Source organism: Suricata suricatta, chromosome X, assembly GCF_006229205.1.
Source record: "Suricata suricatta isolate VVHF042 chromosome X, meerkat_22Aug2017_6uvM2_HiC, whole genome shotgun sequence".
In the NCBI taxonomy this organism is placed as follows: domain Eukaryota; kingdom Metazoa; phylum Chordata; class Mammalia; order Carnivora; family Herpestidae; genus Suricata; species Suricata suricatta.
In genome coordinates, this window is record NC_043717.1 from 72,056,083 (window position 1) to 72,068,296 (window position 12,214).

The following is a 12,214-nucleotide window of genomic DNA, read 5'->3' on the forward strand; positions in this document are numbered from 1 at the left end:
TGTTGTTGTATTTTTGTTTTCATTTGTTTCCATATATTGTTTAATTTCTTCTCTACTTGCCTGATTGGCCCAATCATTTTTTAGTAGGGTGGTTTTTAAACTCCACATTTTTGGAGGTTTCCCAGGCTCTTTCCTGTGGTTGATTTCAAGTTTCATAGCATTGTGATCTGAAAGTGTGCATGCTTTGATCTCAGTTCATTTATATGTATGGAGGGCTGCTTAGGACCCAGTATGTGATCTATCTTGGAGAATGTGCCTTGGGAACTCGAGAAGGTGGTGAATTCCCTAGCTTTAGGATGCAGAGTTCTAAATATATCTATCAATTCCATCTGTTCCAGTGTATTGCTCAGGTCCATTGTTTCTTTAGCGATTTTCTGTCTGGATGATGTATCCATTGCTATAAGTGGAGCATTAAAATCCCCTGCAGTTAACACATACTTATCAATAAGATTGTTTCTGTTTGTGATTAATTGATTTATATATTTGAGTGCTCCCGAATTTGGCACATAGATGTTTATAATTGTTAGCTCTTCCTGATGGAGAGACCCTGTAATTATTATATAATATCCTTCTTCATCTTTTGTTAGTGCCTTTACTTTAATGTCCAGTTTGTCCAATATAAGTCTGGCTGCTCCGGCTTTCTTTTGACTTCCAGTCACATGATAGATATTTCTCACTCCTCTTACTTTCAATCTGAAAGTGTCTTCAGGTCTAAGATGAGTCTCTAGTAGACAACAAATAGATGGATTTGGTTTATTTATTATTTCTGCTACCCTGTGTCATTTGATTGGAGCATTCAATTGATTTACATTTAGCGTCATTAATGAAAAATGTGGGTTTAGAGTCATTGTGTTCTCTGTAGATTTCATGTTTGTAGAGGTGTCTCTGGTACCTTTTATTCCTTGCAAAAGTTTCCTCAAAGTCCCTCTTAGTATTTCTTGTAGGGCTGGTTTGATGGTGATGAATTCTCTCAGTTTTTGATTATTTTGGAAAATCTTTATCTCTCCTTCTGTTCTGAATGACAGGCTTTCTGGAAAAAGGATTCTTGGCTGCATATTTTTTTCTGCTCATCACACTGAAGATTTCCTGCTGTTCTTTTCTGGCCTGCCAAGTTTCAGTAGATAGGTCTGTATCCACTCTGATAGGTTTCCTTGTGTATGTTAGGGCCCTTTTATCCCTAGCTGCTTTCAGAATTCTCTCTTTATCTTTACATTTTGCCAGTTTCACTATGGTATGTTGTGCCAAAGGTGAATTCAAGTTGTGTCTGAGGGGAGCTCTCTGTGCCTCTTGGATTTCAATGTCTATTCCTCCCCCACATTGGGGAAGTTCTTGTCTATAATTTGATGAAGCACCCCTTCAGCAACTTTTCCCCTTTCTTCTTCTTAAGGAATTCCTATGATATGGATATTGTTCCATTTATTGTATCACTTAGGTCTCGAATTCTCCTTTTGTGCTCCTGGATCAATTTCTCTTTCTTTTTCTCGGCTTCCTCTTTTGCTATAACTGTGTCTTCTAATTCACCTATTCTTCTCTCTGCCTCTTCAGTCCGTGCAGTGGCCACTCCATTTTATTATGCATCTCATTTATAGCATTTTTTAACTCATCACAGCTATTTTGAAGGCCCCCAGTCTTTGTATCAATAGCTTCTCTGATGCTTTTTCCAAGCCCAGCGATTAATTTTATGGCAATTATTATAAATTTTTGCTCTGTAATGTTGCTTATATCTGTTTTGAGCAGTTCTGTGGCTGTGACTTCTTCCTGGAATTTTTTTAGAGGAGAGTTCTCTCATTTTGTCATTTTGGCTTTCTGTCTTTTGTCGGTTTTAAAAGCTCGTTATGCACTGTGTTCATCTTAGTATTGCTCTATTAATGGAGGCTCATTGACTGTCCAGGGCCTGTAGTTTCAGGAAGTGTTCTTTTAATGGTGTCTCTCGGTTTCTCTTGTTGTGCCTTTGAGTATTTTATTTCTCTACTCAGTGATATTTGGGACTCTTTACTATGTGTACTTCGGCTTGTTTCTTGAGGTTGCCCTGAAAAGGAAAACAGACAGACACAGAAGGAACAAAAGCTTTCAAATGCACAAACAAATCAAATATACAAGCTAACCAAAAGGGGAAAGAAAAAAGAAAAGAAAAAACATGAGGGTACAGGCACAACAAAAGACAAAATACAGTCTGAGAGTGTAAAACCAGTGGAGTGGAGAGGTAAGCATGAGATAAGGGAAAGTATATCTGGATGGCAATAGAAAAAAAAAAGCAGCTCTCCAGCACATATGGGCATGGTTTGGTGTATGTAGGTCAGGTCTTGGGGGTTGCTCTTGGAGTCCCTGCCTTGGTGGTTGCGGTGAGAAGAATGGCGGTGCCTCGAGCCCTTCTCGGGCTACGTGTTGGAAGGCACTATTTTGAGTCTGGTCTCCCTGTGCCGAGGGCGGGCCAATTTGTTTTTTCCAAGCCCTGCCTCGTTTCCAAACCATAGTCCATAAACTGTAATGCTACCACTGGAGATGAGATGTACCCCTGCAGGTGGGTGGCTTTCTAGCCAGGATTCAGTAGAGGGAGTCAGGAAGCTACTTCTCCTGGTGCCGTCTGGAATTGGCACGCTGCAGAGCCCAAGGAAAAATAAGCCAGTTAAGGGGGACGAATTTCTCTCCCCGTGCCCAGTGGTTATATATGGGATGATAGTATCTTTCCCCATCCCAGGCTTATGTTTTTTTTTTTTTTTTCTCTAGAGACCACTCTATGAGCATTTTCGCTCTCTCTTTCTCTTCCCCTTGGCTCTCCGCCACTGCTTGCCGGGGCCCACAGCAGCCCTGCACCGCTGCTCTGCTAGGCTCTCCCCAGCTCTGCGTTGGGCTAGGGGTCCCTCCTCAGAGCCTCCGGCTCTTGCTCCATTTTATTTCCCCAGTTCACTCTCACTCAGGCACCTATGAGGCTGTCATCTATGTGGACTCTGTGTGTTTTCCTCCCACTTTGCAGATTAGAGTATTGTGGCATTAGTCCTTCTCAGTTTGATAGTTGTGGGTGGGTGGAGATTACAGAGTTCCCTACTTCTCCGCCTTGCCCGTCCTCTATGGTGTTTTTTGATTTCAATCGCCCGTCTGTGAGAACTAATGATATCTGGGATGTGGCTTGGTAGAGAGAAATGTGGAGGGCATTCTGAATGGGAAAAATAATTTGATAGTATAAAAGCAGAAGATGGCAGTCGTTGGGTACACAGCAGGTATTCCAGATTCATTTATCTGTTGTTGGAAATATGAGACTCAAGATATAATGCCCTTAGCAACTAGAAAAGTTTGTTGAAGAAGAATGCCCTCATTTATAGAATAGGAAATCCTGAGATAGAGAATTAAACCTTTGTGGTTTTTAATCTCCACTTTTCTTTCTACCCCAGTCTAAATGGTCTTGTTTTCTTCCCCCTCCATTACTCTATTATAAAGAAATGCAGTTCTTATTTATTTTTAAGAGAGAGAGACATAAAGGGTGAGTGTGGAAGGGTCAGCAAAAGAGGGAGACACAGAATCTGAAGCAGGCTCCTGCCTCTGGGCTGTCAGCACGAAGCCTGATATAGGGCTCAAACCCACGAACTGTGAGATCATGACCTGAGCTGAAGTTGGCTGCTTAACTGACTGAGCCACCCAGGCACCCCAAGAAATGCAGTTTTGAAATAAGGGATAATCACATTTATTGATTTTTATCATTGTATTAATTGTCCTTTTGTTTTATACTATCCAAGATAATGGTCAGCTTCAGGTCTCCTAAATAATGTTTTTGAAATGCTGTACTGTTTATGAGTTTATTCATTTGCTGCCACACTTGTTGCTTTGCATCTAGGAATTCAGATATTGTACTGTCTTTGATTTTTTTGAGGGATACTCTTTTTCTATATTGATATGTTAAGTCCTGAAGTGTAAGAAGGTGTTGTAAATAAAGGCAATAACACTTCTCACATTGCCCTGTTTTAATCTTGAGAAATGTAGTTCAGTTTGCTTGATAATTCGTGCATTCTCTTTCCCCACGTGATATTATCATCTGCCATTTGTGATATCAGTCACTTCTATATACAAATTTTTAAATCCTTTAATGAACAAAGAATTTGGTTGGGAAAGGAAATGGGTGCTTACATATACCCACTTTTCAAGTAAATGTCTTTAAAAGAATGGAGGGAGAGGGAAAACAGGACAAAGAAGAGTTATTTTTATTAACTGTTTTCCAAAGCTCTTAGTGTAAAGTTGGCAGCTTTCAAAATGCCAACTGTGGCTATTGGAATATCCTAAAATAAGCATTCTCAGTCTTGTTTTAAGGACTTATATCTGGTAAAAAAAAAAAAAAGCAATAGAATCAAGAATACCCGCAACCTCTACTGAAAACACCACTTTCTCCTATTTTAATGTATTTCATACTAAGTGTTTTGGCAGTTTACTAATTACTTTGTTCATTAACATTTAATGAAGTTGAAATTATGAAAAAAATTTGATAAAGGAATACTTGTTTGACTTTGTGCCATGATAATTTATGACAAGATACAGAATCCACTATAAAGTTCTAGCAGTCATTTCTGTGGACAAAATTTATACCAAACATTTTACTTAGAATAGAAGTAAATCTTGTTTGTAATTAAGAAGTTTATTTAAATGTCTCTTCTGCAGCTAAAGCAGTGCTGCCTTATACCGTGCTCTCAATCTAGTTTACAAGAAGAAAGAGACACTTGTCAAACTAAAGGGTACTAAATTAGTACATTGGTGATGAGTACCATCTCCAAGCTGTGGCTGTTTTAATAGTCTCTCCAACATTCAGCCTTTGGGGGTCTTACCTGTTTGTCATTATCATTGACCTAATACAAAAGAGAAATGTATACCAAATTTGCAAAAGTCTAAAAATTGAAAAGGACAATTAATCCCATAGATAAGTTATCTCAACGTTGGCTGCATTTTATATTCAACTGAGAACCTTTTAAAATAAACTAAATGACTCCAGGAGGGATAAATGAAAGAAGATTGACGAAATGTTCATGATTATTGAAATTAGGTCATAGGCACGTAGAAATGTCAATATATTATTTTCTCTTTTTTTACATTTGGAAATGTTTATAATATAAAGGGGAAAAATAGAGTACCCAGGCCATATCCGAGATAAATTGAATTAGAATCTCTTGGCTTTAGTAGTTTCAAAACTTGAGCTTGAGTAGTTTCAAAAACTCCTCCAAATGAATCACGTTTGAAGTTTTGGTTGAGAATCACTGTCATAGAAAATAAAAACCAAGATTTGGAAATATCTAAACAAGTTAGAATCCTTAGTTGACATCCATGGGATAAAATTTAACATGGATAAATGTAAACTGCATTTAGGGTTTTTTTTTTTTTTAAATCAGCTGTACAGGACAGAGACTACCTGTGTTGGTCCTTATATTTGTGAAAAAGATCAAAGTATATTAATTGATCATAAGTTTAATATAATAAGATGTAGTGGCTTAAAAAGCTAGTATGATCTTAGACTATATTAATAGAACTGTGGAGCCCACAGCATAAAAAACCTGCATTTGTTCAGACCATATCTGGCATTCAGGTTTGAATGACACATTTTTATAAGAATCTTTGAGAAATAGGTATGTTAAGAGAATGGTAAAAGAAAAAATAAGAGGCCCAGACAATCTTATAAAACAATGAAAAGAACTAGAAATATTTTAAGCTTGGAGAAGAATAAGCAAAGGGAGACAAGATAGTTATGATATCTGAAGACCCATCATATTGAATAAAGAGTATGTTTTACATTGCACCAAATGCTATAAGGAAGTAGCATTTATTTATCCTGAGAAGGACCTTCCTTTTTCCCTTTTTTAAAGTGTGTAAGAAGTCGCCTTATTTTTTTTATCTGAAAGGTTAAATATTCATTGTAAAAATTTCCAAAAATACATACAGATATAAAATGAAATAATGATCACCCATCATTCTGCTCCCCAGAGATAACTACTATAAACTAGGATGACCTAGCTTATTTGTGGGGTCCAGTGCAAAATGAAAATTCAGAGGTCTTTGTTCAAAAATGAAGAATTTCAAGACAGGGACAGCGCAGCATTAAACTAAGCAGGGGCCCTTTTGAGCATGGGGCCATATGGACAGGTCACAAGCCCATAAAGCTAGTCCTGACTATAACATTTGGATACATAAATCCTTTCATGTTTTAGAAAGGACTTTCTAATTAATAGAAAGTCCCACCAAAGCTATAGGCTGCCTTGGGAGAAGTAAACTTTCTGGAGTTAAAAGGAATAAGCTAGGCTTTCTATCAGAGATTCTATGGAGTAGATGAATATGCTAGAGTTTGGACTACGTGACCTATTAGGATATTTTGCATCTCAATGGTGCTGTATCTCTGTCCAGCTAAAAAGAATTGGTTTGTTGGGGCACCTGGGTGGCACAGTTGGTTGAGCATCCTACTCTTGATTTCAGCTCAGGTCATGATGTCACAGTTGTAAGAACATGCCCCACGTCAGGCTTGTGCAGAGTAGGGAGCCTACTTGGGATTCTCTCTCTCCCTCTCTTTCTGCCCTTCCCTGGCTCATGCTCGCTCACTCTCGCTTGCTCTTTCTCTCAAAATAAATAAATAACCTTAAGTAATTGTAATAATCATTACCTAAAAATAGCCTATTTTGGAAAAATGGCAGAACCTTGCTTTTTTGTTATCTTCTTGTGCCATTTAATAAAAAGTATTACAATGGTGAATATTAAGAAGTTTGGTGTTACTTGTGTGGTTGGATGCTATCAAAACCCTGTAGACATTTACCAGGGTCTAGAGAAGTGGTACCTTACTCAATATAGACATTCAAAGCATGATTTGAACTTCTTTATATTTTTAAATCTCTTGTTCTGTCATGTAGCTGACAGTGTCTGTTTTCTTCCCAATTTGTTATAACTGTAGAAGTTCCCGTGTGTAGGCTGATTCATGATCTTGGATGTTCAGGATGTCAGATAATAAACCTGTCTGTACATAGAAAAGCAACCCAAGTTATCTGCTTGTTTTCTTGTACTTTTACAACCCAGACATTGGCACATATTAACTCTTAATTCACTTCTGGGTCTTGATGATGATTATAGCTTAATGAGGTAGAAGGGTTTCCCAAGTGACTAAAAATGTATTCTAGCAGTAGCTTCCAAATTATTTGTTGTATAGTTTTACACTGATTTAATGTGCTTACAAAAATTGAACAGGTTCCTTTCTACATAGTGTAAGACACTTATAATCCTGCAAATATTTCTGCTGCTGCTGCAAAAATGACCTTCTTGCCAGTGATTTTGACTGGTTTATCCCCAGTCTCACACTTTCTGTCAGAATTCATTGTTACTTTGTTACTCAGGAATGATTATCAGTAGCCTCTCCTTTCTTTCCTGCCTCCTCATGCATCCACACTCCACCCATTATTTTTTAGTTGAGCCCAGCTTTTTACTTTTAACCTGTTTGTTCTTTTTTCCATTCTTTTTTTTTTAGCATGGTATTTTATTTGTTTGTTTGTTTGTTTGTTCGTTTTGAGAGAGAGAGAGAGAGAGAGAGAGAGAGAGCGAGCAGGGGAGGGCAGAGGGAGAGAGAATCCCAAACAGACTCTACACTGCCACGCAGAGCCTGACCTAGGACTCAGTCCCCAAAACTGAGATCCTGACCTGAGCTGAAATCAAGGTTTGGATGCTCAACCAACTGAGCCACTCAGGTGCCCCTCCCCTATTCTTCCAATACTACTTTTTCTTATGTATGTAAACAAGGAAGTAGAATTCAGCTAGTTTTATTTAAAATGTAGTAAGTGATGAATCATGGGAATCTACTCCCAAAGCCAAGAGTATGCTGTACACACTGTATTTAGCTAACTTGACAATTATATTTTTAAAAAGTGTGGTAAAGGCAAAATAAATGATTTTCTGCAAGAAATTTGAAAATATTTTTTTGAAATTTTTAAAGTTTAAATTCTTAGAGGGCAAAACTAGCAACTAAACCAGTGCTGTTTATTTTTTTTATGTTTTATTTTATAGTTGAGAGAGAGACGGGGACAGAGTAAGCAGGGGAGGTGCAAAGAGATGGAGGCAGAATCGAAACCATGCTCCAGGCTCTGAGCTGTAAGCACAGAGCCCTATTTGGGGCTCAAACCCAAATTATAACCTGAGCTAAAGTTGGACGCTTAGCTGAATGAGCCACCCAGGCACCCCAAACCAGTGCTGTTTAATATATGCTTTTATTTAAACTTATAATGCCTTTATTTCGACAATTTTGTCAAGCTGTTATTTGTATATCTATATATATAGACATTCATATACTTGATTTTGCTTTTCAACATGAAGATATTTACCTCTTTTGGTTCTTTTACTTCCCCTTTTACCTTTCTTTTGAATATTTTCACTTTCTGTTCTTCAACCTGAGAACATTCTCCTTTTTTCCATTTCCTGAATAATTTCTATCACATTGCTCTGAAGAGGCTATCTGCAATGTTTAGCTCTGGCTTTTCTTTATTTATCCTTGATCTCTTAGCCAAATCTAATTCCTCACAGTCCGTCTTTCAGGCTGAAAGTTGATAGAATTACCTATTTCTTTTATCTACAAACCCTTCAGGAATTTCATCATTATTAGGTGAAATACAGTCACTTCCTCTGTCTCTCCTCATTTCCATTCTCTCTTCCCCACTACCTCCTCTTTCATAATATTTCTCTGGATTTTCTTATTTCTAGTTCTGAAAAAGTCTTCAATTCATACCAGAACTTTTTTCATATCAGATAACTTTTCTCTCTATAATCCGTACTTGTTGCCATTGCCAAAATCTTTGATAGTTTATCCCCACTACCAAAACTTGTCAGATTGTTAATTGATATTATGCTGTATTTGTGACCCCTATTTTACTTTTTTGTTGATTCTTACATTCACTCTTACCCTTTCCTTTCAGCTGAGCAGACTTCTAGCTCTTTATTCTATCTCTTAATCTTCTAATTTACCTCCCTCAGTGCTTATAATAAATAACTCCCTACCACACATCTGCCAACCTACCTATATTCTCATTCAAAGCTTGCTTGAAATCTTACTTTAAGTGGGTAAAGATAGGAAAATAGCAAAAAGCCTATTTTATAACTGATTTAGTTTTTTCTCAAAAATCTGTATGCTAAAAAGAAATGCTTATAAAATGACTCAATCAGTCAAAGTTTCCAGAAAAGGAAGGTAGTTTTAGATATTTTAGCCATCCCATTGAAAGTTTGCTCCTATTGTGTCCAGCAGTATGTTGAAAAAGGGGATACAAATCCAGAAGTAGAAGACATGATTATTGTCCTCAGAGAACTAATAATCTAGGTTTGGAGACTAGATTAATATATGTAAATCGTTTAGAAGAAAGTAGCTATAATAACTAGCCTAATAATCAAATTGCTGGGTTGTGTTGTATAGACTTTAAATTGTTATAAGAAATCAGGGTAAAGAAAAGATATTATTGCTTGGAGTTGATGGTAAAGATTTTATATGGGAAGTGAGTCTTGAAAAAAATGTAGAATTTGGATTAGCTAGACTGAGCTAGAAGACTTGTATTAATATCTATATGTAAGAAGAGAATTGCTTAGCAAAGAGTCTAACAGAAATTAGTTGATCATTAAAGAGAAATCAAATTTTGTTCCAGGGAGGAGTAGGAAATATAATGAGATGATTAAATTGGAATTAATTGATCAAAAGCCTTGAATTCCAAATTGAGGAATTAAGAAGTGTTTATTTTTTTAATGTTTATTTGTTTTTGAGAGACAGAGACAGTGTGAAGAGGGGAGGGGCAGAAGGAGAGGGAGACACAGAATCAGAAGCAGGTTCCAGGCTCTGAGCTGTCAGCACAGAGCCTGACTCAGGGCTCGAACCCACAAACCATGAGATCATGATCTGAGGTGAAGTCGGCCACTTAAACAACTGAGCCACCCAGGCGCCCCAAGAATTGTTAAAGAAGAGGGCATCTGGGTGACTCAGTCAGTTGAGTGTTTAACTCTTGATTTTGGCACAGGTCATTATCCCAGGGTCATGGGATTGAGCCCCATGTCAGGCTCCACACTGAATGTGGAGCCTACTTAAGATTCTCTCTCTTCCTCTGCCCCTCTCCACCACTTGCTCTCCCTCCAGCTCTAAAATTAAAAAAAAATTAAAAAGAATTGGTGAAAATAAAATTCCCTTCATGCACGTTTTAGTTAATCAAGGTTTTTATCTTGTTTAAAAATCTTGGATATATGTAATAATAACTCATTTCATCTTTACAGCAGCCCTTCGTGGTAGGTTCCATTTTAACCCCCTTATTTTACAAATGAGGATGAAGAAAAGGTAAGTACAACTGGTTCGGTTTGGCACAAGTGACAGAGCCAGTATTCAAACTCAGGAAATCTCTGGTACCAGAATCTATATTCTTATCTTCTGTATGCATAATCTTATGGAGGATGTAAGTGCTATAAATATATAGTAAGATTTGGACAAGGAAATGGACTTATTTTTTTATTGAAGATAATTTTCTCCAGTACTACTCACATTGGAGCACAGTAATCTCTTTGTCCTGAGTGTATATTTTCTTTAAGCAAAATCTTCACAAGGAAACTTTGGGCTAGAAATTTTTTTAATGTTTATTCATTTTTTTGAGAGACAGAGACAGAGCGTGAGTGGGGGAGGGACAGAGAGAGAAGGAGACAGAATCCGAAGCTGGCTCCAGGCTCTGAGCTGTCAGTGCAGAACCTGACACTGGGCTCGAACCCATGAACTGTGAGATCATGACTTGAGCTGAAGTCGGGCACTTAACCGACTGAGCCACTCAGGGCTAGAAATTTTAAAAAGATTTATCTGTTAGTTGTTTGTCAGATGAAGTGATACTAGTTTTATGTTTTGTAAAATCTTCATTTCAACAGTCTCTTTATTACAACAGGACTTCTGGTTGGGACTCTTGATTCAGTCTTAGACTCTACTGCTAAAGTTGCTCCATTTCGTATCCTACACCAGACACCAGATTCTCAAGTTTACCTGTCAATTGCATGTGGTGAGTACAGTTTTTAAAACCTATAATTAAAACAAATAAGGATACTAAGAAATTGAATATTTACATTTATTTATACTCCTCAGTTTTTGTTTAGAAAGGAGTTAAATGTGTAACTCTATATTGAGAGAATAGCAGAAGGCTTATAGATTATTACGGTTTTTTAAAAAATCCATTAGTGTGAGGGACCTGAAACATGTGTTCCGGCAAATTTTGGTCAGTGTTCCTGCTACATGATTCCTTTCTTCAACTACATCTGCTTTACCAAACTGCTGAGAAAATGAGAACTTCCCATGAAATACTTCGTTTTATCTCTGATAACTCAGATCAGGGAAATCAAGTGCAGAATTAAAGATTGTCCCCAAAGAGAGTATGAGCCCCCCAAATTAAACATTTTTAATTACACACCTACTTTCTCACAAAAGGGGTTTCTTATAGGTAAGGCTACATATTCATACTGAGGTAGTTCAGATACCTCCACACATATATATATTGTCGATAGAAAATGAATTGGGATATTCTTCCTAACAAAACAACTCAAGATTTTTGTAAAAACCCACAATGATAGTTTACTTCTTTTATGATACCATTATAATGTTGGTCTAAATTAAAATCCCAGATTTATGGCCTTTTTAATGTTGAAAGACTGCCTTTTTCTATTGTCTCATCCCTCTTTTCCCAAGTAGATACATTTTTTAAAAAGCATGTGGGAAAAATAGTTACAAACAAAGAGGGAAAGAGGCAAACCATAAGAGACGCTTAAATACAGAGAACAAACTAAGGGCTGATGGGGTGGGAGTGGGGGAGAGGGAAATGGGTGATAGACATTAAGGAGGGCACTTGTTGGGATGAGCACTGGGTGTTGTATGTAAGCAATGGATCACGGGAATATACACCCAAAACCAAGAGCACACTGTATACACTGTATGCTAACCAATTTGACAATAAATTCTATTTAAAAAATAAAATAAAAAAACACATGAATTCTAGGTAGGTTATATGTGTAAGCAATATAAGCATAGAGCATGGAAATATTAATTTTTTAAGATATGTGGCTTGTTCTTTGCATCTTCCTATATATTATCTTTTTTTTCCCATAATATTTTATTGTCAAATTGTTTTCCATACAACACCCAGTGCTCTTCTCCACAAGTGCCCTCCACCATCACCACCACCTCTTTTCCCCCCTCCCCCTTCCCCTTCAACCCTCA

The 12,214-nt window shown here is 37.2% G+C and overlaps 1 protein-coding gene across 1 annotated transcript in view; it reads left to right on the top strand.

The window, feature by feature from the left end:
* The window catches only part of TBC1D8B (TBC1 domain family member 8B), a 71,217-nt gene that overhangs the window by 9,733 nt on the left and 49,270 nt on the right, over positions 1 to 12,214 (top strand). The window contains exon 2 of the mRNA XM_029930042.1: positions 10,896 to 11,006. Coding sequence (XP_029785902.1) covers positions 10,896 to 11,006 — 111 coding nt within the window. The remainder of the gene's footprint in view (positions 1 to 10,895; positions 11,007 to 12,214) is intronic.